The 21,834-nt window shown below is 44.0% G+C and overlaps 1 protein-coding gene across 2 annotated transcripts in view; it reads right to left on the bottom strand.

The window, feature by feature from the left end:
* LOC147422056 (putative leucine-rich repeat receptor-like protein kinase At2g28990) overlaps positions 1-21,834 on the bottom strand; it is a 103,784-nt gene that overhangs the window by 62,797 nt on the left and 19,153 nt on the right. Inside the window, exons 2-4 of one of the 2 annotated variants that reach the window (XM_086503822.1) lie at positions 13,629-13,752; positions 13,476-13,538; positions 13,085-13,277 (exon numbers count right to left, since the gene is read on the bottom strand). In XM_086503822.1, the coding sequence (XP_086359948.1) occupies positions 13,085-13,277; positions 13,476-13,538; positions 13,629-13,662 (290 nt within the window). In that variant the 5' untranslated portion in view covers positions 13,663-13,752. The remainder of the gene's footprint in view (positions 1-13,084; positions 13,278-13,475; positions 13,539-13,628; positions 13,753-21,834) is intronic. The other variant, XM_086503823.1, reaches the window with a different exon arrangement.

The following is a 21,834-nucleotide window of genomic DNA, read 5'->3' as shown; positions in this document are numbered from 1 at the left end:
GTATAGTGACTGTTTTTCTGATTCATTACCGTCTCAATTACCGCCAAAGAGACCCGAGGACCATGCGATAGATTTGGTGCCAGGCAGTAGCCCACCAAATAAGCCTCCGTACAAGGTTAGTGCGGCTGAGCAGAAAGAGATAATGGGCCAAGTTCAGGAGCTGTTAGAAAAGGGGCTGATTCAGCCCAGTTCATCTCCATTCTGTTCTCCAGTGTTGTTGGTGCAGAAAAAGGATGGCTCATGGCGTATGTGCATCGACTACCGTGCACTGAACAAGAATACCATCAAGAATAGGTTCCCTATACCTAGAATTGATGATATTATGGACAAATTAGAAGGAGCAGCTATGTTTAGCAAGATAGATCTAAAAAGTGGGTACCATCAGATCCGCATTAGATCAGAGGATGTGCACAAGACTGCTTTTAGAACAACGTTTGGCCTTTACGAATTTTTAGTGATGCCCTTTGGTCTCACAAATGCTCCTGCTACGTTCAATAGGATGATGGACAAAATTTTCCGTCCACACCAGCAGTTTGTTGGTACATTCTTTGATGACATGATATCTACTCAAAGAATGAAGAGGAGCATAGGCATCACTTGGCCATTGTGTTTAAAGAGTTACGCAGTCATAGGTTGCTCATCAATGCAAAGAAAAGTGAATTTTTTCTGGAAGAGATTCATTTTCTCGGACACATTGTCTCAAAGGATGGTGTCAGAATGGATCTTGCAAAAGTTGAAGCGATCAAGTCATGGCCAGATTTGAAGACGGTGCATGACGTCCGAAGCTTCTTGGGACTATGCTCCTATTACAGAAGGTTTATCCGAAATTTTGTTGAGATTGCTTCACCTTTACATGCTCTTCAAAAGAAGGCAGTCACCTTTAGATGGACACAGAAAGAGATTTCAGCTTTTAATCTCTTAAAGGAAAAGATGACTTCGGATCCAGTCATTGTGTTGCCAGATCTTAGGAAGTCATTTGTGGTCCAGTGCGACGCTTGCGGTAGTAGCATTGGTGCAGTGCTAATGCAAGATGGCAGGGTAGTAGCCTATGAGAGTAGAATTTTGCAAGGGCCAGAGATGACCATGCAGGTCTATGAGAAAGAGTTACTGGCTGTGATTCATGCGCTCTTAAGTTGGAAACACTACTTGCTAGGTGCAGACTTTGTTGTCCAAACGGACCATCAGACCTTGCGATACTTCTTGACACAGACAAAGTTATCTGAGAAGCATATGCGATGGGCAAATATCTTGTCCATGTTCCATTTTCAGATTGTGCATGTGGAAGGCAAGAAGAACGTTGTGGCTGATGCCTTGTCAAGGAAGCCACAAATTTCAGCTGTGTCAATTCCTTGTCATCATGAACTTGATGATATGAGAGAACACTATGCAAATGATGAAGATTTTGCAAGGGTCTTCGAGCAGCTAATAGATGGACAACATCATGAACACTATCTTCTCAAAGATGGGTTCATGATGATGCATGGCAGATTGTGTGTCACAAAGCCATTGCGACGCAAAGTTATGGAAGAGAGTCATGTCCCACCGTATGCAGGGCATCGTGGTATCGATGCTACAGTTAAAGCGGTTGAGACATTCTTCTACTGGCCTACATTGAGAAGAGATGTGGATGCTTTTGTGCGAGAATGCCTAATATGCCAAAAGGTCAAGTTTGACAGGCAAAAGGGCCAAAGGCACCAGGGTTATTGCAACCACTACCTATTCCAGATAAACCATGGGAAAGTATTGCTATGGATTTTATCTTTGATCTTCCGAGAACGCCGACAGGAAACGATGGTATTTGGACCATTATTTGCAGATTCAGCAAACAGACTCATTTTATTCCTGTCAGGAAGAAGATAAAGCCAGATCAGATGGCACGCTTGTTTATGAGCAATATTTTCAAGTATCATGGCATGCCACAGTCAATTGTTAGTGACCGTGATCCACGCATGACAAGTTTGTTCTGGAGAGGCTTGTTTGAGAATATGGGCACCACGCTCAAATTCTCTTCGTCATTTCATCCTCAAACAGATGGGCAGTCAGAAGAGGCAAATTCTATTGTCCTAGATCTGCTGAAGTGTTATGTGTCAGAGCATAAAGGAAAGTGGGAGCAGTATTTGCCATTGGTGGAGTATGCATACAATACTACAGTGCATTCATCAACTGGCAAGGCACCCTTTGAGATAGTTGAAGGTGGCAAGAAAGTTCCTCCCATACTGCATACAAAGGACAAGATATTTGAAGCAGATAAGTATGTTCAGGACATGGATGAAATGTACAAGAAGGTCAAAGTGGCCTTAGAAAGGACTCAGGCAAAGCAAAAGAAAGCAGCTGATCGTCACCGTGGTGAAGTGGTATATTCACTTGGTGATTGGGTGCTTTTACGCTTTGAAAAGGCAAGGTTAAAGAAGATGAAGGGCAAGGAAAGACTGTTTCCAAAGCTCAGCATGCGTTACTATGGGCCTTTTCAAGTGTGCGACATAATCAGTGATGTTGCATATAGGCTGAAATTGCCTGACAGTTGGAAGATTCACAATGCGTTTCATATGAGTCTTCTCAGACCCTATGTGGGTGATGTGCCAGAAGATATGCCAGCTAAAGATCAGCCGGAAGTCGTGGAACTTGACGAGATCTTGGTCCCTGAACAGATTTTGGCACACAAGGAAAGGAAAGTGAAAGGCAAGGTTGCTAGGCGTTACTTGGTAAAGTTCAGAAACTATCCACCAATGGATGCTAAGTGGATGGAAGAAGGTGAACTTGCAGAGTCAGCAATTGTGTTATCACTTTACCTGGAAGCCTTCGATTTGCAACCTACCTTGACCCCTTGAGTTTCAAAGCTACATGGATTGTCAGTGTGACAATGGCTTCTGAAACAAATGATGTACATGGTATTTAAAGTGAGCTCAAATGAAATACCTGTTACATGAATGTTAGAGCTGTACAGATTGTCAGTTTGGCAATTGCTCTTATGGAATGTCCAAAAGTTTGGTTAGTGCTATAGAAGTGAGTATTTCTTGTCAGTTTGTCAAGGATACAGTGATTGCTTCTATTGAAGAGTACATGTGTAACTGCATTCTTAAACTGTCGGTTTGGGTATGCTCGAAAGTGTTACGGGATCCAACGTGTACTATAAGACAGTGGCAAAATGTGCAGCGACCATTTTGTCATTGGAAAGTTAGTGACTCAAAGCAATGGCAGAGTGCGCAGCTACCACTATGTCATTGGGACAGGGTTCACACGCAGGCAATACATGAGTCGACGAGGTGTTGAATACACCAGGGTTGACAATGAGCATGTATGTGTCGTATATGTGTCGACAGGTGTTGAATACATCAGTGTTGACAGTAAGCATGAACGACATAGATGCAAACGAGGACGTTTGAGATTTCAAGAGGGGGGTATGTCACCAGCGTGTGACTACTATCTATCCTTTTTGTTGATTTCTTTCTTATTATCTATTTACTTTCACTTTTTGGAAACACCCCTCGGGAAATCTAACTGCCGTGCATTGCATAGCTAGTGTGGAACTGTCCAGAGGGAGTCCAGGCCTGAGGGCAAGAGAGCACTAAGGTTGGACAAGGACTATGGTTAGCCAAGTGGGGTCATTGACTAGCCAAAGTGGAATCCTTTGCTACAGAGGCTACATTTCAGTTATGGATGTGGCCGCAGTGTACAAAGAGGGTCGGATGACCTAGAAAGATACAATGGCAGCATCTCCTAGAATTTAGGGAACTCCTATTTTGGGACCTGAAAATGTGTTGGCGTGATTACGTCCGGAATGACATCCAACTAGTGAGAGCATGAATTACTGCCAGCAATTCTTTTTCATAGACTTGCAAGTTCCTTTCAGTCCTCAAAAGAATTCTTCTCTCATATGCGACTACTCGGCCATTCTGCATTAGAACTGCACCAAGACTATGGCCACACGCATCACACTGAACCACAAAAGGTTTTGAAAGATCTGGCAAAATGATTATAGGATCTGAAGTCAGCTTCGCTTTCAAGGGTTTGAACGCTAAAATTTCCTTGGCTGTCCACTTGAAAGTAACTCCTTTTCCTTGTAGTGCATGGAGTGGAGAAGCAATCTCAGCAAAATTTCGGATGAACCTCTTGTAGTAGGAACATAAGCCTAAAAAGCTTCGAATGTCATGTACGGACTTCAAGTCTGGCCATGACCTAATTGCTTCCACTTTAGCGGGATCCATGCGTACCCCATCCTTTGAAACAATGTGCCCAAGGAAGTGAATCTCTTGCAAAAAGAATTCACTCTTCTTCGCATTAATGAGTAGCATGTTCTTACGTTACTCATTGAAAACTGCAGTCAAGTGATCCCTATGCTCCTCTTCGGACTTCGAATAGACAATCATGTCATCAAAGAAGGTACCCACGAAGTTTCTTTGTGGTCTAAAAATTATGTCCATCATTCTATTAAACGTGGCAGGAGAATTTGTGAGACCAAATGGCATAACAAGAAACTCATAGAGACCAAATGTTGTCCTGAACGCAGTCTTATGGACATCTTCTGGCCTAATGCGTATCTGATGATACCCACTCTTTAGGTCTATCCTTGTAAGCAATGACGCTCCCTCAAGCCGATCAAGAATGTCATCTATCCTCGGTATGGGGAACCTGTTCTTGATAGTATTCTTATTCAAGGCGCGATAGTCAATGCACATGCGCCATGAACCATCCTTCTTCTGCACTAAGAGTACAGGCGAACAAACAGGGGATGAACTGGGCTGAATCAACCCCTTCTCTAAAAGCTCGTTCACCTGACACAATCTCTTTCTGCTGGGCTGCACTAACCCTGTATGGTGGTCTATTCAGTGGACTAGAACCTGGCACAAGATCTGTAGTATGATCCTCAGGTCTCTCAAGAGGTAACTCCCCTGGCAAAGAGTCCGAAAAACAATCACTGAAACCACTCAAAAAGTTGACATGTCTTTATCTAAGGTAGACAAATTAGATACAACTTGAGGTACTTCTTTTGCAAAGATCAAGTACGCAGAAAGATGATTCTTTATTACAGATGAAATAGCAAAAGCAGAAACAACTGGAACAGACTCGCCTTTAAGCTTTACATCAAGGACATGAGTCTTTCCTCTATGTACAAGGGTAATTTTTTTGTTGTAAGTATCCACCATAGCATGCAACCTGTAACACCATGAGATACCCAGTAACACATCACAACCCTCAAGTGGCATCCACATAATATGAAATTCTTCCGCATCCACATAGCTCTGAATGTGCAGACGAAGCTTTCCCAAAATGGGAGTAACAAGCTCTGAATGACCTGGGCATGCCAAACTTGCTTCCCCTGTCATACCCATCTCCTCTGCACGAATGCCCAACTCTGATGCCAATTCGGGTGATATGAAATTTGCACGGGCTCCTGGATCAAAGAAAACCAGCACTGTCTGGTCTCTAACTTTGCCCCGAGCTCTGCACAGCTCCGTGGCATCTGTGTTTGGCTAGTCTCCAACCAAATCTGGAACAAGTCCTGCACTTGGCTTTGGCTTCTTCCCTTTATGGTCTGACTTGTCATCCTTATCCTGTGACTTCTTCTGTGGGCATTCATTCGCAAAATGTCCTTCCTGTTCACAAATGTAGCATTTCTTGGCCTCCCTAAGAGCTTTCCGTTCTTCCAAAGGTTTGCCAAAAAAATGCCTCTTTTGTCCTTGTCCTCGTCCCGAAGAAGACTTAGACTGCTTCTTGGACGTATCACCTTCTTCAGTGGAGGGCTTCTTGGTGGGAGGCTCAGAAGGCTTTGCTGCAACATTGCCCTTGGCTGAAAACTGTTTGCCCTGGGACCCTTTCTTGTGGCTATTAAATCCATCGGAATCTCCCTTCGACAGATTGTTGGCCACTCTTGCATTCTCTATCAACTGAAACATATTCATGACAGTAGTCTTTGTGCAGTAGTCCCTAATTTTCTTGGGCAATCCGCAACAGTACTTCTCAATTTGTTCTGACAATGGCACAAACCTGTAAGAGGTGACTGGCAACAGTGCGGCCCAAAACTGTTTATTGTACTCTTCCAGATTCGCACACAGTTTAGCATTCAACTCGTGCCATTCTGTCATCACATCCACTTCAAAAGTGTTTGTCAACCATGCAGGCGCAAAAAGCTGTTTGAATTGGATCCACGTTGTTGGGGCTTGACCCTGGTTCAACAATGCGGTCCACCATTGAAGCGCATTCCCTTTCAAGAAAGCAGCAGCCTTGCGTATCTTTGAAGATTCCGTGAAATTTCCTCCAGCATAAGCTGCATCGAACTGCTGTATGAAGGTCAAAGCCTTCAATTGATCCTCAGTTCCTCTGAAAGTTTCAAACTTCACTCCCTGCCCACCTTCCTTGTAATCCTTAAGCTGACTCAAAGGAGCCACATTATCATAAACAGGTGCCTGTAACAGTGGTGCTCCATGAGTGTTCATTCCAGCACTCGCATCAACTGTTTTCCCTATCATATCTGCATTTTGTACATATGGCTGCGAAAAACCAGCCATACCAAATTGTGTTTCAGGCACTCGAAACTGGCTATAGGCACCCTGTAAACCTGGTTGAACACCCATGTTCGCGTACATAGGGTTACCCATGCATGTTTGCATTGTCCCGAACACATTCCCTGGCTTATAACCTGTGGAAGGTCCAACCATAGCTTGAAACACTGAACCACCTCCAAAATAACCAGGATAAGTATTAGGTAATGGAAGGGTCTGACGCACAGCGTGTTCATTACTCCCTTGACCATTCACAAACCGTTCATGTCCAGCTAAAGCAAGCTGCTTTGGATCATTCGACACCGCTAGTTGCTCAACCACATGGGCTTTCCCTCGAGCATCATGAGTCCTCTGCGCATTGGAAATCTCCCTTTCCTGCAACGGCTCAGTCCTGCCCTGTGTAGGAGGCTGAAAACCTTGTGTCGAAGCCTGTAAGAACTCCTGCATCCTTGGGTTGTTAGCCAACTGCTGAAACATGTCCATGCAGCAACGCAGTTGAGTTCTAAACAACATGTCCTCTTCTTGAAGAGTTGAAGGAACTTTCTCCGTGCCATGTGAGGAAGATCCCTCTTCAGGTACTTGGTCTCTCTTCTCTGCCATAACAACAAGCTTTGTGTTGCTTTCACCCACAACAATCCACGCTGCACTTTTTGAAGAAAAAGTGACTATCCCGTCGATGGAACCATATAACCGGCCTGTACAACGTAGAGGGCGATACTATTTCAATTACCTGTTAACTTTACACAGAGCACTGAGAAGGGAAGAGAACACAGTTGCGTCCAGCGACTAGAATGTCACTGCGCACACGAGACCGACACCTTGTAGGCCCCAAAGACTGGCGCCCCTTTCGGTATTTCTTTATTCAAATTAAGGTAGACGATCCGACCGCTTCGCACAAGCTTTCACAAAGCTGTCCAAACCTGGCGAGGGCTGAAAACGCACATTTTCAACCTGATTTTGGCAACATAACAACGCAAAAACCCCTGTAGGTCAAACGCACCTGTCTAGGAAGGATTCCCTCTATCTGGAAGCTTTCTGGTGAGCTATCACAGAAATTCAATGGACTGTAATTCCCTGTTTTTCACTGCCGGGTGCCCAAAAGCCTGTACATGCATCCCAAGGCTCTCACGAGGCTCCCCCGGTGTTCCCTTGCAGTTTAGGTGCGAAACCCTAAACCTGCAGAAAAACACAGCAGGCTGTAATTCGCTGTTTCGGATCGTTTTTAGCGGAGCGAACACGCCTACGCGTGTCCCAAGGGCTCCCGCACACGATGGGACAGTTCCCCTGTGAATTGGACGAGTTTTCACGCGAGAAAACTCTCCGAACTCGTAATCTTTTGCAATGGAACTGTGCGTACCTGTGGGGGATTAGCAATTAGCTAATCCGGTTCCTGTTCAAAAGGCTCTTGCCTTGGCAAACGCGCATAAACCCCCAGAACTGTACATGTTCATCTGAGTAGCCCAACTAGTGGGGCATTACCATATGTGCCAAAGGGGAGAGAGAGATGCACGAGAGCAAGTCATCGCGCTACATGAGACAGAGGAGAAGGCAAGCTTTCCATTAAAGCTGTAGACCTGCACCCACTACTCACACACAAACTGTAGCTCACTTATAATCAAAAATCAGCCTCCTCTCTCAAATTGGGCGCCCCCTCTTCAGCTGGAAGTAGCAAACTCCCCAGAAGCTGCCATGTATCCAGTTTGCCCCTTTTGAGTTAATTCTCTAGTTCCCACTGACTTATAATGTTATAAGTGACTTTCCGAGTGGCCCAGACTTCATTTGGCGCACACAGGCTTCCATACTCATCAGAATTCAGTGCTAACTGGCCCGACCAGTCCCAGACTGACCGACCCAGACTCCCGATGTGAGAAACCTATTCGGCTGTAGCCGTTTCACACTATCCATGCAATGTCCACTTGCATCTTTTCAAGGATCTCGGGGAAACAAGTAAAAATAAAAATATCTAGTACTTATTTACGGAAGGCAACAGGAAAAATACACCTCCTGGTGACAAGGGGAGCAGCCCATCTTCTGGTCGCCAACATTGTGTTGATCTTCTCCCTTCTATCTATTTACTTATTTTCAGATTTTTAATTGTTGGTGTAGCTCCCATTTGTGTCACCTTCCCCGTCACAGTATGGACAGTGTTGTTGTAAGCAAACCTTCGCCGTCACAGTATGAACAATGTTGTTGTAAGCAAACTCCACCAATGGTAAATACTTCTCCCAGTGAGACTTATTTTTAGAGATATAGCACTTCAACAAGTCTAAAGTCTAAAATCATTAAGTTGGTTATCGTCGGCTGCCCCTATGTCTATGGATCAAACAAAGACGAGAATTTGAGCATAGTATCCACAATTTCACATTGTAGATATAGACATCCTATGCAACCAAAAGATCTGCGAGACAAACCATTTTGCCTAATGATCGGCCTTCACTACCTTCTTCATTGGTACAAAATAAGCTTGTTTGTTGAGTCTATTCACTCAAACATCATCATGCCCACTCTAAGTCTTGGGAATATAAAAAATGAAGTCCATGGCTATATTGTCCCCTAGTCCATTGGAATCCATAAGTTCTTGGAAGTCTTTTCATGTTGTGCCGGTCATACTTCACTTTTTGATATACCAAACAAGCCGCAAACTCATCTACATCCTTTTTGAGTTGTGGTCAATAGAAGAATCTCTCAACACCCTTAATTGTCGCCTCTAGGCCTCTGTGCACAACAAAAGAAGGCATGTGACACTCCATCAACACCCTCTACTTCAGACTATGAATCACACGACATAGTCTTTTGCATTAAAAATTCTTCTTTGAGAGAGTACCGTAAAACTCTCTCCGCTCTGTAACTTGTTGAACATCTCACCAAAATCCGGGTCTGTAGCCAAATATTGTTCCTGCATTTCATCAAAGTCAAATGATGTACAAATGACAACAGATACATGTGGCTTGCGAGACAACACATTTGCCACTACATTCTTCTTTCCCTTCACATATATGATCTAGAAGTGAAATTGCGACAAAATGGTCACCCATCTCATATGCTCCTTCAAAAGCTTATTTTGGGACAAGAAGTACCTCAAACTCTGGTGATCTGTGTACATTGCAAAATCTTCACCGAGCAAGCCATGCCTCCACTGATTCAAAGCATGTATAGCTACTAAAAGATCCTTCTATATATCTATGCAACCCTCTTTGGCTTAGACAACATCTTACTCTCATAAGCTATGACATGGCTATCTTGCATTAAGACCGCTTCAGACTACTTCCACAAGCATCACAGTAAACCTCAAAAGACTTGCAAACCTCGTAACTGCAACACTGGCCTATATCAACTTCTGCTCGAGTCCCTCAAAACCGCAATTTGCAAAGGCTCTCAAGTAAAGGGTACCCTTTTTGAGTTAAGGTATACAACGGCGAAGCAATCTCTGAAAAGTGTCTAATGAATCGTCTCTAGTAAGAGCATAATCCCAAAAAGCTCTACGCATCATGTACATTTCTTAGAGGAGGCCAACCCCGAATTGCTACTATCTTAGCTTGTTCCATGCTAACACCCTCAGATGAGACAATGTATCCCAAAAAAATGTATCACCGGTGGAAAGAACTCACTTCTCTTTTTATTTATAACCAATCTATGTTCTTGTAATGCGTTCAACATGTTCAACAAAGACTCTCGATGTTCTGCCTTGGATTTGGAGAAAACAATGATGTTGTCAAAATATGTTCCCACAAATTGTCGGTACTCTCTAAAGATCCAATTCATCATCTTGTTCATCATTGCATGAGCATTTGTGAGATCGAAAGGCATCATTAAATACTCATACAATCCAAAGGATGTCTTGAACGCAATCTTCTATACACCTCCAAAAGAAATCTTGATCTGGTCATATCCACTTTTAAGATCGATTCTGTTTAAGCAAGTTGAACCCTATAATCTATAAATATATCATCGATCCTGGGCATTGGAAACTTATTCTTGATGGTAATCTTATGGAGAGCCTTGTAAGCGATACACGTCCTCCAAGCTCCGTCGTCCTTTGGAGCAAGCAATATTGGAGAACCAAATGGTGAGGTATTGTGTTGAATCAAACCCTTTTCCAAAAGATCATGCACTTGGTACATGATCTCTTCCTATTGAGCAGGCTCACTCTGTAAGGGGGAGGAGTAGGGATCAATTCGATGGTGTAATGTTCTGGTCTAGCAAACAATCGGCATGGACTTGAAAAAAACTTTGCCGCATTGACTTAATTCTAACATATTGCACTCCTTATCTTCATCCACATTATTGAGAAAGATCGAATAAATAAAGATTTTATTTCATTAATTTTGAAATGGCCGAAGCCGATACAAGGGGTATTGACTCATCTCTGAGTTTTACATCAATCGCCACCTCCCTACCCTTTCTATTTTTTGTTGAATCTACTTTGCCCCATTGTTCACTACGACACTATTCTGGGCATGCCAAGGCATCCCTAAAAGAACATCACACCCTTCCAAAGGCATATTGTTGAAGTCCTCATGCCCTATGCAACCTTGACAATGAAACCTGCAGCATGCCTATGATAGGATTTATAGCGACTTCATGTCTTGGTGCCGCTAGCATTGCACCCATCTATGGCCCCATGGCCATGTCTTCACGCTTGATTCCCAAATGAGCCAACATCTCTATTGAAATAAAGCTGGGCTTGACTCCATGGTCAAAGAAAATGAGCGCTTCTTGATCCTTTACTTTGCCCCGTGTCCGACAGAGCTCTATGTTGCCATCCATGTGATCCTCAAATGTCCCTATGAAATCTGGTACAAGTTCAGCCTTCATTTTCCTCCTAGCTGGTTCCTCTGCCGCTTTGGATGTTTCTGGTTTGTCTTCATACTTCTCCTCCTCCTTAAGACACTTGGCTAAGATATGCCATGTTTCTCGTTTGTCTTCATACTTCTCCTCCTCATTAAGACACTTGGCTAAGATATGCCCTGTTTCACCACACCCGAAGCACTTTCCTTGCAGACAACTAAGAGTTGGTGGAATTTTGTGTCTATACCAACTTCTTGGATCTCTTATTTTCCTTCGGTGCTTCTTTCTCTATGGTTTTGGTCATTGGCTCATCCATAGCATAAGTCAATGATTCTATTCTCAACACAAAAACTGTCCACAGCATGCCCCTTTGAGTCGTTGGATTCTCAAAGACCTCTCCGTCATCAAATAGTACCTTCGGATTTCTTTGGGTAGACCGCAGCAATATCGTTCCATCTGCTCCTTCAGGGACACTTTCCAGAAAGAAGCTATTGGTAGGAATGCATCCAAATAGCTTTAATTGTAGGCTGACATGGTATCTTCTTCTTTCATCCGCAGATGATTCAAGCCGTCAAAACATCAGCTTCAAACTAAAGGGTTAACCAAATAGATGAAAACAATTCCTTGAACTTAACTCAGTTCCCACATGCATTCCCATGTAGTAAAAGCGTACGCCACCAAGTCTGTGCATCCCCTTTCAGGTGGGATGCCACCTTTTGAACCTTCGGGATCCTACATGGACAGCTTTGACAAAGTAGTAGTAATGAAGCACACAAAACCACTCCAAGGAACAGAGATATGGAGAGCAAATGAGCTGACACCACTCCAGCTTAAGAATAGGCCAACGAATTGGCTACGTAAGGACGAATGACGAGTGGGCAGTTTATAGAGGCGGCAAAGTTACCATTGGAGACTTCTGTACCCCACTCCCCAAGGAGTAAACACACTTGCAACCTAGCTCAGTTACTTTTCAGTTTATGCATTGAAACCCCATTGTAATTATACCTCTTAGGAGTCCTAGTGGGTTTCGAACCTGTGTCATTTTCAAAAGGAAAATTTGCCATATATGGCATAGATACCCTGAGTAGACTGTACCAAAGATGTATCTAATGTGTCCTATAGGTCAAGTTGGCCTCCAAAGGACAATAATAAAATCTTTCTTTCTTTTTCTTTATTTGTGTGTAAGAGGAGGAGCTATATACTATGTACAACAGACCTCTCGGAATGTTCCATGGGCCTATCTCCCAAAGCAAGTACAAACTCGAGTAGTGCAGTATGAGTGCTAGGTACACGTCAAGGTGGCATAGAGGAAGAATGCTGCATAATGCCATGTGATGTGTCCTTGATCCAGACTACAAAAGATGGAAGACCCCTCCCATAGCCGAAGAGAAGAGTATCTACGCCGCTCCACTACCATGGGGGACCATGCTGATGTATCCCATTGGCTATGAAGAATATGCAACAGCCATAGCTGTCAAGGTGGTAGATGTTGGGGAAAGCTGCGAGCCCAAGGTGTGAGCACAACGAGCCTTCTACATGATCCATAACATAATGCAGAAAATCAAGGTAAATACTGTATCCCTCGGATGGAGATCAAACTGATGTACAGTGGGTGGAAGCATATCAAGAGTGCCTTGTCTGTAGCCCAATAATGTGAGCAAGAAAGCTGTGTGTGTGTGTGGATGTGTGTGTGTGTGTGTGTGTGTGTGTGTGTGTGTGTGTGTGTGTGCACGCGCGCGCGCGTGCTGACTATGCCTACCTATGTAGCACTCACTCAATAGGATGAGGTGACTTACTCTGGATCAATGTATCCAACGCTTCCTTGCACAGCTGTGAACATCTCAGGTCCATCTGTTGTGGACAACTTGGACCTAGAGATTCCAAAGTCCGACAGTTTGGCTCTCAACTCATGGCTTAAGAGAATGTTGCTACTTTTCACGTCTCTGTGAATAATTTCAGGATTACAACCATTGTGCAAGTACTCCAAACCTACATGGTTAGACAGAACATTGAATATGTGAGATAGTCACAAGCATACATTTGTCGATGACTAATCATCATTCTAGACAACTCAACAATAATCCTATGAGAAAAAATCACAAGTTTGCTAACAAAGAGCCTCTTGTTTGCAAAGAAAACAGTAGAATCATGTTGCTTGGTGAGATAAATAAAAGACTGTATACAAACCCTCAGCAGCATCACAAGCCACTCTCAGGTAATCTTTCCAAGTGTTAAGCATTGAACATTTTCCTGCAATGATCATGACAAATCATTAAAACTTGATAGAGGTTATATACGAAATGCTAAATGGGAACAAGGTGAGAAGAGAGGAAATCTTGCCCTGGAGAGCTTGGAGCAAGGATCCATTGGACATATATTCATAAATCAGCACAAGCTTTTTCTCCACACAATATCCACATAAAGTCACCAAATTCCTGTGATGGATTCTAGATAGAAGGTCCACCTTTATTTATTCATGCAATGAAACAAGAGGGGTCAAATTTTGCATGAAAACTGAACACAAGTGTGAGGATTAGTGGTGCTAATCCTAGAATTAAGACTAAAACTTCATATTTAAGATTAAATTGAGACTCAAAAGACGAGAAACATTGATGTTTGATTGATTGAATGAATGCTTGAAAACTGAGTACAATAGGCTCTTTATATAGGAGATGAAGAGTCACGAATCAAAAGACACGCCTCATGGTGAAAAGACATGACTTTAGACGTATAGACACATCCTTTTGGCAAAGAGCTGCAACTATTGGGCAAAAGGGTGTGACCAGTGGTTGAAGGAGTGTGGCTTCTGACGAACAGGCATGTCTCTAGAGCGAAGAGTCGTGACCATCCAAGCGTAGGGGTCCTCCTTGGCATGTCACTTCTTATGTCTGCAACTAGGACTAGAGGTATTAATGTAATATAGTCACAATCATGACATTCCCTCCCATTTAAAATGAGAGGTTTGGTTAAAAGAATAACTTTTGATGTTGATAGAACTCTAGAAAAGCATTGAATGTTCGGATATCTTCAGTCTTTGAGTTATCTGGAACCTTTGTCTTGAACTTTTGCTTCTTGTGAAACCTTTTTGCTTTGACTACTAAATCCCATGCCATTGCATCATGCAAAGACTTTATAGAGGAATCTTGCTAAATCCCATGCCATTGCATCATTCAAAGACTTTATAGAGGAATCTGGCTTAATCAGGTTGATTGCAACAAGAGATTGATCTTCAAAATCCTTCGTGTGATGTAAGACGTCTGGTTCAAAATCTTGTAATACCTGCGAAATATTTGGCGAAGAGGAAATCTTCTCGAGAAATTCTTCAAAGGGGGTTAACTTCATCTTTACGAATCACTGGGGAGGAACCTTTTTCCTCAACGGCTGTGTAACCCACAACATGGTTTTTCTCATCAAGTAGCCATCCCGAATGGAATATCCGCCGTTGTTTCCCCATCCCGTATCCGAGTGAAAATGTCTGCAAAATCTGTGTCTGTGGCATATTGATCGACCATATCCTCGAAGCTCCTATGATGTATCGTGGAGATAGCTAGAACCAACGGCTTCCGAAACAAAGCATCTGCCACCAAATTCTTATGTCCCTGCACATGGACAATCTAGAAGTGAAATTGTGACAAGATGTTCGCCCACCGCATCTGCTTTTCCGAACGCTGCTTCTGTGACAAGAAGTAGCGTAAACTTTGATGGTCTGTAAAGACAGTAAAATCCGCTCCGAGTAGGTAGTGCCGCCACTGATAAGAGCATGGATAACCGCCAAAAACTCTTTCTCATAAATTTGTGTTGTCAATTCCAACCTTGAGAACAATCGGCTCTCGTAAGCAATGACATGGCCTTCTTGCATTAAGACCGCACCCAGACTACGACCACAAGCATCACAATATACTTCAAATGACTTCTGCAAGTCTGGCAAAGTCAAAATTGGTCCCGTAGTCAATTTTTCTTTCAATGTCTGAAAGGCAGTCACCTCTGTGGGTCCCCACGAGAAAGGGACTCCATTTTGTGTCAAGATATGCAAAGGGGAAGCAACCTCTGCAAACTTTCGAATGAACCGCCTGTAGTACGAACACAATCCCAAGAAGCTTCTAACTTCATGACATTCTTCAAATCGGGCCAATCACGGATAGTCTCTATCTTGGCCGGATCCATCTGCACTCCTGCTGCTGACACAATGTGTCCCAAAAAGTGTATCTCTGGTAGGAAAAATTCACTTTTCTTCGCATTAATCACTAACTTGTGATCTCGTTATGCCCGAAAGACTTGAAGCAGATGATCTCTATGTTCTGCCTCATCCTTGGAGAAAACAATAATATCGTCAAAGAAAGTGCCAACAAATAGTCTGTACTCTCTAAAAATCATGTCCATCATCCGGTTAAATGTCGCAGGAGCATTGGTTAGGCCAAAAGGCATCACCAAATACTCAAATAACCCAAAAGTCGTCCAAAAGGCCGTCTTGTGGACGTCTCCCGGCGCGATTCGGATCTAATGATATCCACTCTTCAAATCGATCCTGCTAAAACACAAGGATCCCTGTAGCTGTGGAGTATATCATCGATCTTAGGAATCGAAAATCTGTCCTTGATGGTGATTTTGTTGAGAGCTCTATAATCGATGCACATTCTCCAAGATCCATCTTTCTTCAAAACCAACAACACTAGAGAGCAGTACGGTGAAGTACTAGGCTGGACAAGACCCTTTTCCAAGAGGTCTTTCACTTGGTTCATAATCTCTTCGTTCTGGGCTCCGCTCACACGATAAGGTGGCCGGTTCGGTGGTGTGCTTCAAGGTATCAGATCAATGGTATGATCTTCAAGACGAGCAGGTGGTAACTCGCCTGGTAGGCCCTCTAAGAAGCAATCCGCATGAGAGTGGAGAAAATCTTTGTCACGTGACACATTCAATCCTATGTGTCCGTGGACAAGCTACACCATAACAGGGTTTAGTCAATCCAATCAGTCTAGATTAGAGGTGATCTGGCACTTTTGTGAGTCTATTCATAGACCGTGCATGCCCAGTCACTTAGTGTAGATGCATATCCTCTGGTTGCACACAACATGATCATCAGTATTCCTATCAGAATCCATCAGAATCAATCACGGGAATTTTCCAGTGCATTTAGCCTATTTTTCCTATTTTTGACATTTTTCACTTATTAATTTAAGTGACTTCCCAACAAAAGTAGGTAGGGCAATTTTGCTAAGAAAATATATAAGCAAACCCAAGTTAGCACTAAATGGCAGAAGAGGCAGCAGGAGCTCCACGCTCAGCAGGCAACTTCTCAGCAGAACCCCCCCCCGGGTAGGAGACTTAGCGTTTTCAGCCAAGGACAGCCTGGCGTTTTCTCCATTGCAGATCAGCCCCAGCGTTTTGCATGGCAGATCAACCCGGCAACACTTAGACACAGCAGATCAGCCTAGTGTTTTTGCATTTGCAGAATCCCGGCGACAGAAGGACCAAAATTCAGCCCTAGCGTTTTTGGTTGCAGATCAGCCCCTGCGTTTTGCACCTTCATCGCGACGGAAAGTCAAATACCAATAGCGTTTTCAGTTTTCAGCAGCTAGTACCCGCAGATCAAGTCCCGAACGTCGCAGATCTCACCTTCCCGTAGCAATTCCTCGCCACAAGGTCAGTTTCCGCAAGGTTTACAGTTTCAGCCCGGAAAACGCAGATTTCAGCATCTGTGTTTTCAGCGCGTCGTCGTCGTACCGTCGTCATCGACATAGAGTCAGAATTCAGCAAATAGAAGATTTGCAGATTTCAACCCATAGCGTTTTTGGACAGCAGTAGAAAGATTGCAGATTTCAGCCCTTAGGTCGTCATCGCCATCCCCATCGTCGTCACCAACATAGTCCCAAGTTGCATCAATTTCCATGCATCATCATTGTACCACTTTGTGCAATCAATAGTAGACCACTCTCGCCGACGAGAGTGGGGCCTTCGGAGGAGGGTTTTACAACGTCTCTGGTGTCGTATCTCTCTTCTCTCTCTTTCTCTCAGTCTCATACACTTGCACGCACAGTGTCCATTCACTTTGTTGTGATCATAGCATTCTCTCATTTAAGAACGGAAGGCTCTACCTTCCATAAGAACAAAAGGAACCTTGAGCACAGTTCGGAGCACTCATCTTGAGCAAAGCGCAAACATTCATTCCCCTGCACCTAACAATCTTGGCGTTCTTTATCAAGTTCAGACATATTTGTCCTATGCTCATCACTCAACTCTTTCAAAAAGATCAAGTAAACAAACAGACTGGATTTCATTAATTTAGAAATGGCCGAAGCCAATACAATAGGGACAGACTTGCCCTTAAGTTTTATGTCGAGTACAATGGTTCTGCCCTTCTCTGTGGTTAATGTCGCTTTCCTCGCCCGATAGTCAACCACGGAGTTGTTCTTGTGGTACCAAGGAATTCCCAAGAGGACATCACAACCTTCCAAAGGCATTATGTAAAATTCCTCGTGCCCTAAATACCCCTAACAATGCAACCGAAGTTTGCTAATGACAGGTATAATGGCTACGTCCCTGCCGAATGCCGCTAGAATTGCCTCTGCAAGTCGTCCCATCCAATCGAGAGTGATCTCGAGCCGCGCCTCCAATTCCGGTGAAATGAAGTTGGCCTTGGCTCCTCCATCAAAGAAGATCAAGGCTTCTTGGTCTTTCACTTTGCCCCAAGCTCGGCAAAGTTCTGTACTCTCGTCCAACGTGCTAGGATTGGTACACACGCAGTCTAGAACCAGCACTATTTTCATCTTGCCTTTTCTTCCACGTTCCTCAACTGCTCTCGAACTCTCATGCCTTTCGTCGTCCTTGTCATTTTGTTCTTTCTGTGGCCTTTTAGGGCACTTCGCGGAGATATGCCCAGTTTCCCCGCATCCAAAGCACTTCCCCTCCTTGATGTAGCGAGCTATCTCCTGAGGAGTGAGCTTGGGTCGTGCATCTTTCTTTTCTGGGTTGCTCTTCCTCTTTCTACTTTCATTTGTCGAAGTCTGTTCGGCTCTTTGCGTCATGATCTCATCTGTGGGGTAGGTCAAACTGCCAGAGTGAATGGCAAAACCCCGTTTTGCATGACTGATCAACTCCTGAATGGAAGCTTACTTTTGTTCCAAGCAGTGATCTCGGATCTCTGTAGGAAGACCCAAGGTAAACCGCTCAATCTGTTCCTTGAACAAGATCTTCTTAAATGAAGAGGCGGGTAGAAAAGAGCTCCAGAATCTATCGCTAAGCGTCCGCTGTATCCTTCTTGGTCATCCGAAGATGGTTCTAAGCAATTCGTATATCGCGTTCATACTGTCGAGTCAGCCAAGAAGAAATAAAAAGGCTCTTGAATTTCAGCCATTTAACTGGCACAGTCTTGTTTAATAGAAGCGTGGACCACCAAGTTCAAGCATTCTCCTTAAGAGGCAGCTCTCCGAATCTTAGAGTGCTCTGAGTAACTCCCTCCCGCGAAAGCGATGTCAAACTGCTGTATAAAAGACAAAGCCTTCGAAGCATCTCTATAACCAGAAAACGTGTCAAATTTAATTGACTTTCCACCTTCCTTAAACTCTCGAACTTTCTTGCTTTTGTCTTCTAGAAAGTCATATTGGTTGGCTTTGTAAAAATTCTTCTTCTTTGCATAAAAGTTGCTGTCATCAAATTCCGAACTGTCTGTAGATGAGTCCTCAGTAAAACTGTCAATCACAGGGCGAGATTTAGGCTTCTTTGCCTTTTTCTTGCCCTTTCCGAAGTGTTGCTTTTTGCTTCGCTTTTTGCCTTTCTGTCTTCTTCGCTCGAGTCAGATGAGCTAGAAGAACTGTCAGAAGAAGAAGAAGAAAAAGAATTGGGTACTCCTTCAAATCGAACACGCTTCTTCTGCTTTCTTGCCTTTTCAAAAGTAGACTGGTGATCCAAATAACCCGAGAAGTCAGCGCCTTTCTTCTACTTTTTTCCGTGCTTTTTAGCATTGTTCTGCGCGTCAAAAAGCTGAGCAATTCGTGCATCAACCACCTCTTCTAATTCTTGTTCTCTATACCTGGAAGTAGGAGGTTTCTTGAGAGCGGGTTTGCGGGGTGGTTTTGTGGTCTACTGCCACTGTGTGTGTACCTCATCTATAGCAGTCTGGCTCATATATTTTTCCAATTTCGGATCCTTCACAAAATTGAGCATCATCTTTGTTGCATCGCCGATCAATTGTCAACGCTCCATCTCTTGACGCTCCACCTGAGTAGGCTAAGGCGGACAGTACTCCTCGCGTGAATCTTTGTTGTGATCCCTTCCCGCATCTCCGGATGCAGAGGGAGTCGATTGATCTTTGCCTGAAGCCATAAGTGCCAGGGGGGAAAAAAAAAAGGGATCGGATTTCCCGTAGAAGAGAAATCGGCCGTGCTCTGATACCACTGTAACGGACTTGGACACTCCAAGTCGAGAATCTACCACTACACCACAAATACTCACTTCAAACAGTTTACGGTTCACAATTGATTCAACACTGGCCCGGCGGAGTTCCGTGCCTAGAGATATTGGCCCCAAAGACTGGCACCCCTTTCGGTATTTCTTTTTGTATTAATCTGTGTTCAAAGTACAAGAGCGCAGACAAGCATTCACACTCAGACTCTGCGTCCAGATGCTCTGAGTTATGAGAGGCCTACTTGCTTATTTAAAGATTACAAGGGATGCTAACAGCAGAGCCCCAAAAGCTGGTAAACTCAAAAGCTTTTAAAAATAAAGCAAAAAGGAGTCTCTCTCTCTCTCAAGCTCTCTTGAGGCCCAAAATAAAGCAAAAGCAAGAGCTTCTCTCTCTCCTCTATGAGATTGTGTAGCCAAAAGCAGAAAAGTTATCGTAAAACGCTGCCACGTCAGCAGTACGGACCTCCGCAATTTGCGGGCCTGATCGTACGGTGCAACCACGTCATCACTTCAGCTTGCTTTTCGGGTTTTCTGTAGCCGGCCAGCCACGTCACCATTTCTTGCCAAAGGGTGTGTATGGGCAGCCATGTCACCGAGTTGTGGCACTCCAAGGTTGCTTTTTCCCACCTCACGTCGATTGGCAAGCCGCTAAGTGCACGGTCCGCTCTCAATGAGTGAAAAGAGGCTAGGGGCTGAAAACCGAAAACGCTAGGGGCTGAAATCTGCAAATCTTGTATCTGCTGAATTTTGACGCTATGTCGGTGACGACGGCGATGACGACACCGCGACGACGATGCGCTGAAAACGCAGATGCTGAAATCTGCAAATAGCGGGCTGAATCTGCAAATGCTGGCTGATCTGACTGTGCAGCGAGGATCTGTTGCGGGAAGGTGAGATCTGCAAGGTTTGGGGGCTACGGTGCGGAGTCAGATTGCTAAAAACTGAAAACGCTGATGCAAAAGTGGGTTCTGTCGCCAAGAAATTACAAACACTAGGGCTGATCTGTTGTTCCAAAAACGCTAGGCTTGAGGGGGTATCTGCTGCAAAAACGCTAGGGAATCTGCTAACGCCAGGCTGATCTGCAACATGCAAAACTCTGGGGCTGATCTGCAGTTGTTGAAAACGCTAGGCTTCTTGATGGCTGAAAAACGCCAAGTCCTCTTGCCGGTCTTGCTGAGAAGGTGCACTACCAGAACTTGGTTCCCTGCTGCCTCTTCTCCCAGAAAGTGCTAGCGCTAGCTTTTCTTTTATATTTCCTTAGCCAAATTGCCCTACCCAGTTTCCCAACAAAGTCCCTTAATAATAATAAGTGAAAAAAAACTGAAATAGGGAAAATGGGTTCTATGCACTGTAAAATGCTCCTAATGGGTACTGATTGTAATCTGATGATCATGCTGTGTGCAACTAGAGGAAATGCAACTACTCTAAGTGCCTCGACATGCACGGCCTGCGCACAGGCTCACAAAGGTGCCAGAACACTTCCTAAGCTGACCTGAATCCTAGACATGAAGTAGCTTGTCCACATGCACATAGGGTTAGATGTGCACGTGACAGCCGATGATGTGGCTTTTGAAAAACACTCCATGAATTGCGTTTCCACATGGCATTGCAGTATGCACGCTTTGGCAGATTTTGCACAAGCTTTTGGGGTCTTAGCTTTGGACTTGTTGAAAAGCAATTGGGGCACCCAATTTAGGGCTCTCCTTGCACTTTTAAATAAGTGCCCACGGCCCCCTTCTCTAGCTAATTAGATTGGGAGTATTCGCAGAGAAGGAGACCCTCCGCTCTTGTGCCTTTGTGATTAATCAAGAAAGAAATACCAACAAGGGCGCCAATCTTTGGGGCCAGTGCATCTGGAAGCGGAACTCCGATGCTTTCTGTGGACTCTCCTTTTTTCTTTCTATTCAAGTTCAATTGTTGCAGCTTAAATTTGTGTGTTGCAGTTGATTTTTCGTTTGTGTGTCCAAGCTTGTTGCAATGTCCATCGGCTAAGATCAAGTACAGCGTGTCCTTTTCGTTTTTCTTTTCAACGATTCTATTGCCGAGATGATATGGTGTACCTTGAGCGTATCTTGAGCAAAGTACAAACCAAGATCATTTCCACTACATCAAGATACTACATGTGTGCAGTAGATGTGCTTCTAAT

This window comes from Adiantum capillus-veneris, chromosome 27, assembly GCF_014529385.1.
Source record: "Adiantum capillus-veneris isolate H3 chromosome 27, ASM1452938v2, whole genome shotgun sequence".
Classification (NCBI taxonomy): Eukaryota; Viridiplantae; Streptophyta; class Polypodiopsida; order Polypodiales; family Pteridaceae; genus Adiantum; species Adiantum capillus-veneris.
The sequence above is the reverse complement of the archived record's forward strand: the minus strand, read 5'-3'. Positions and strand labels throughout refer to the sequence as shown.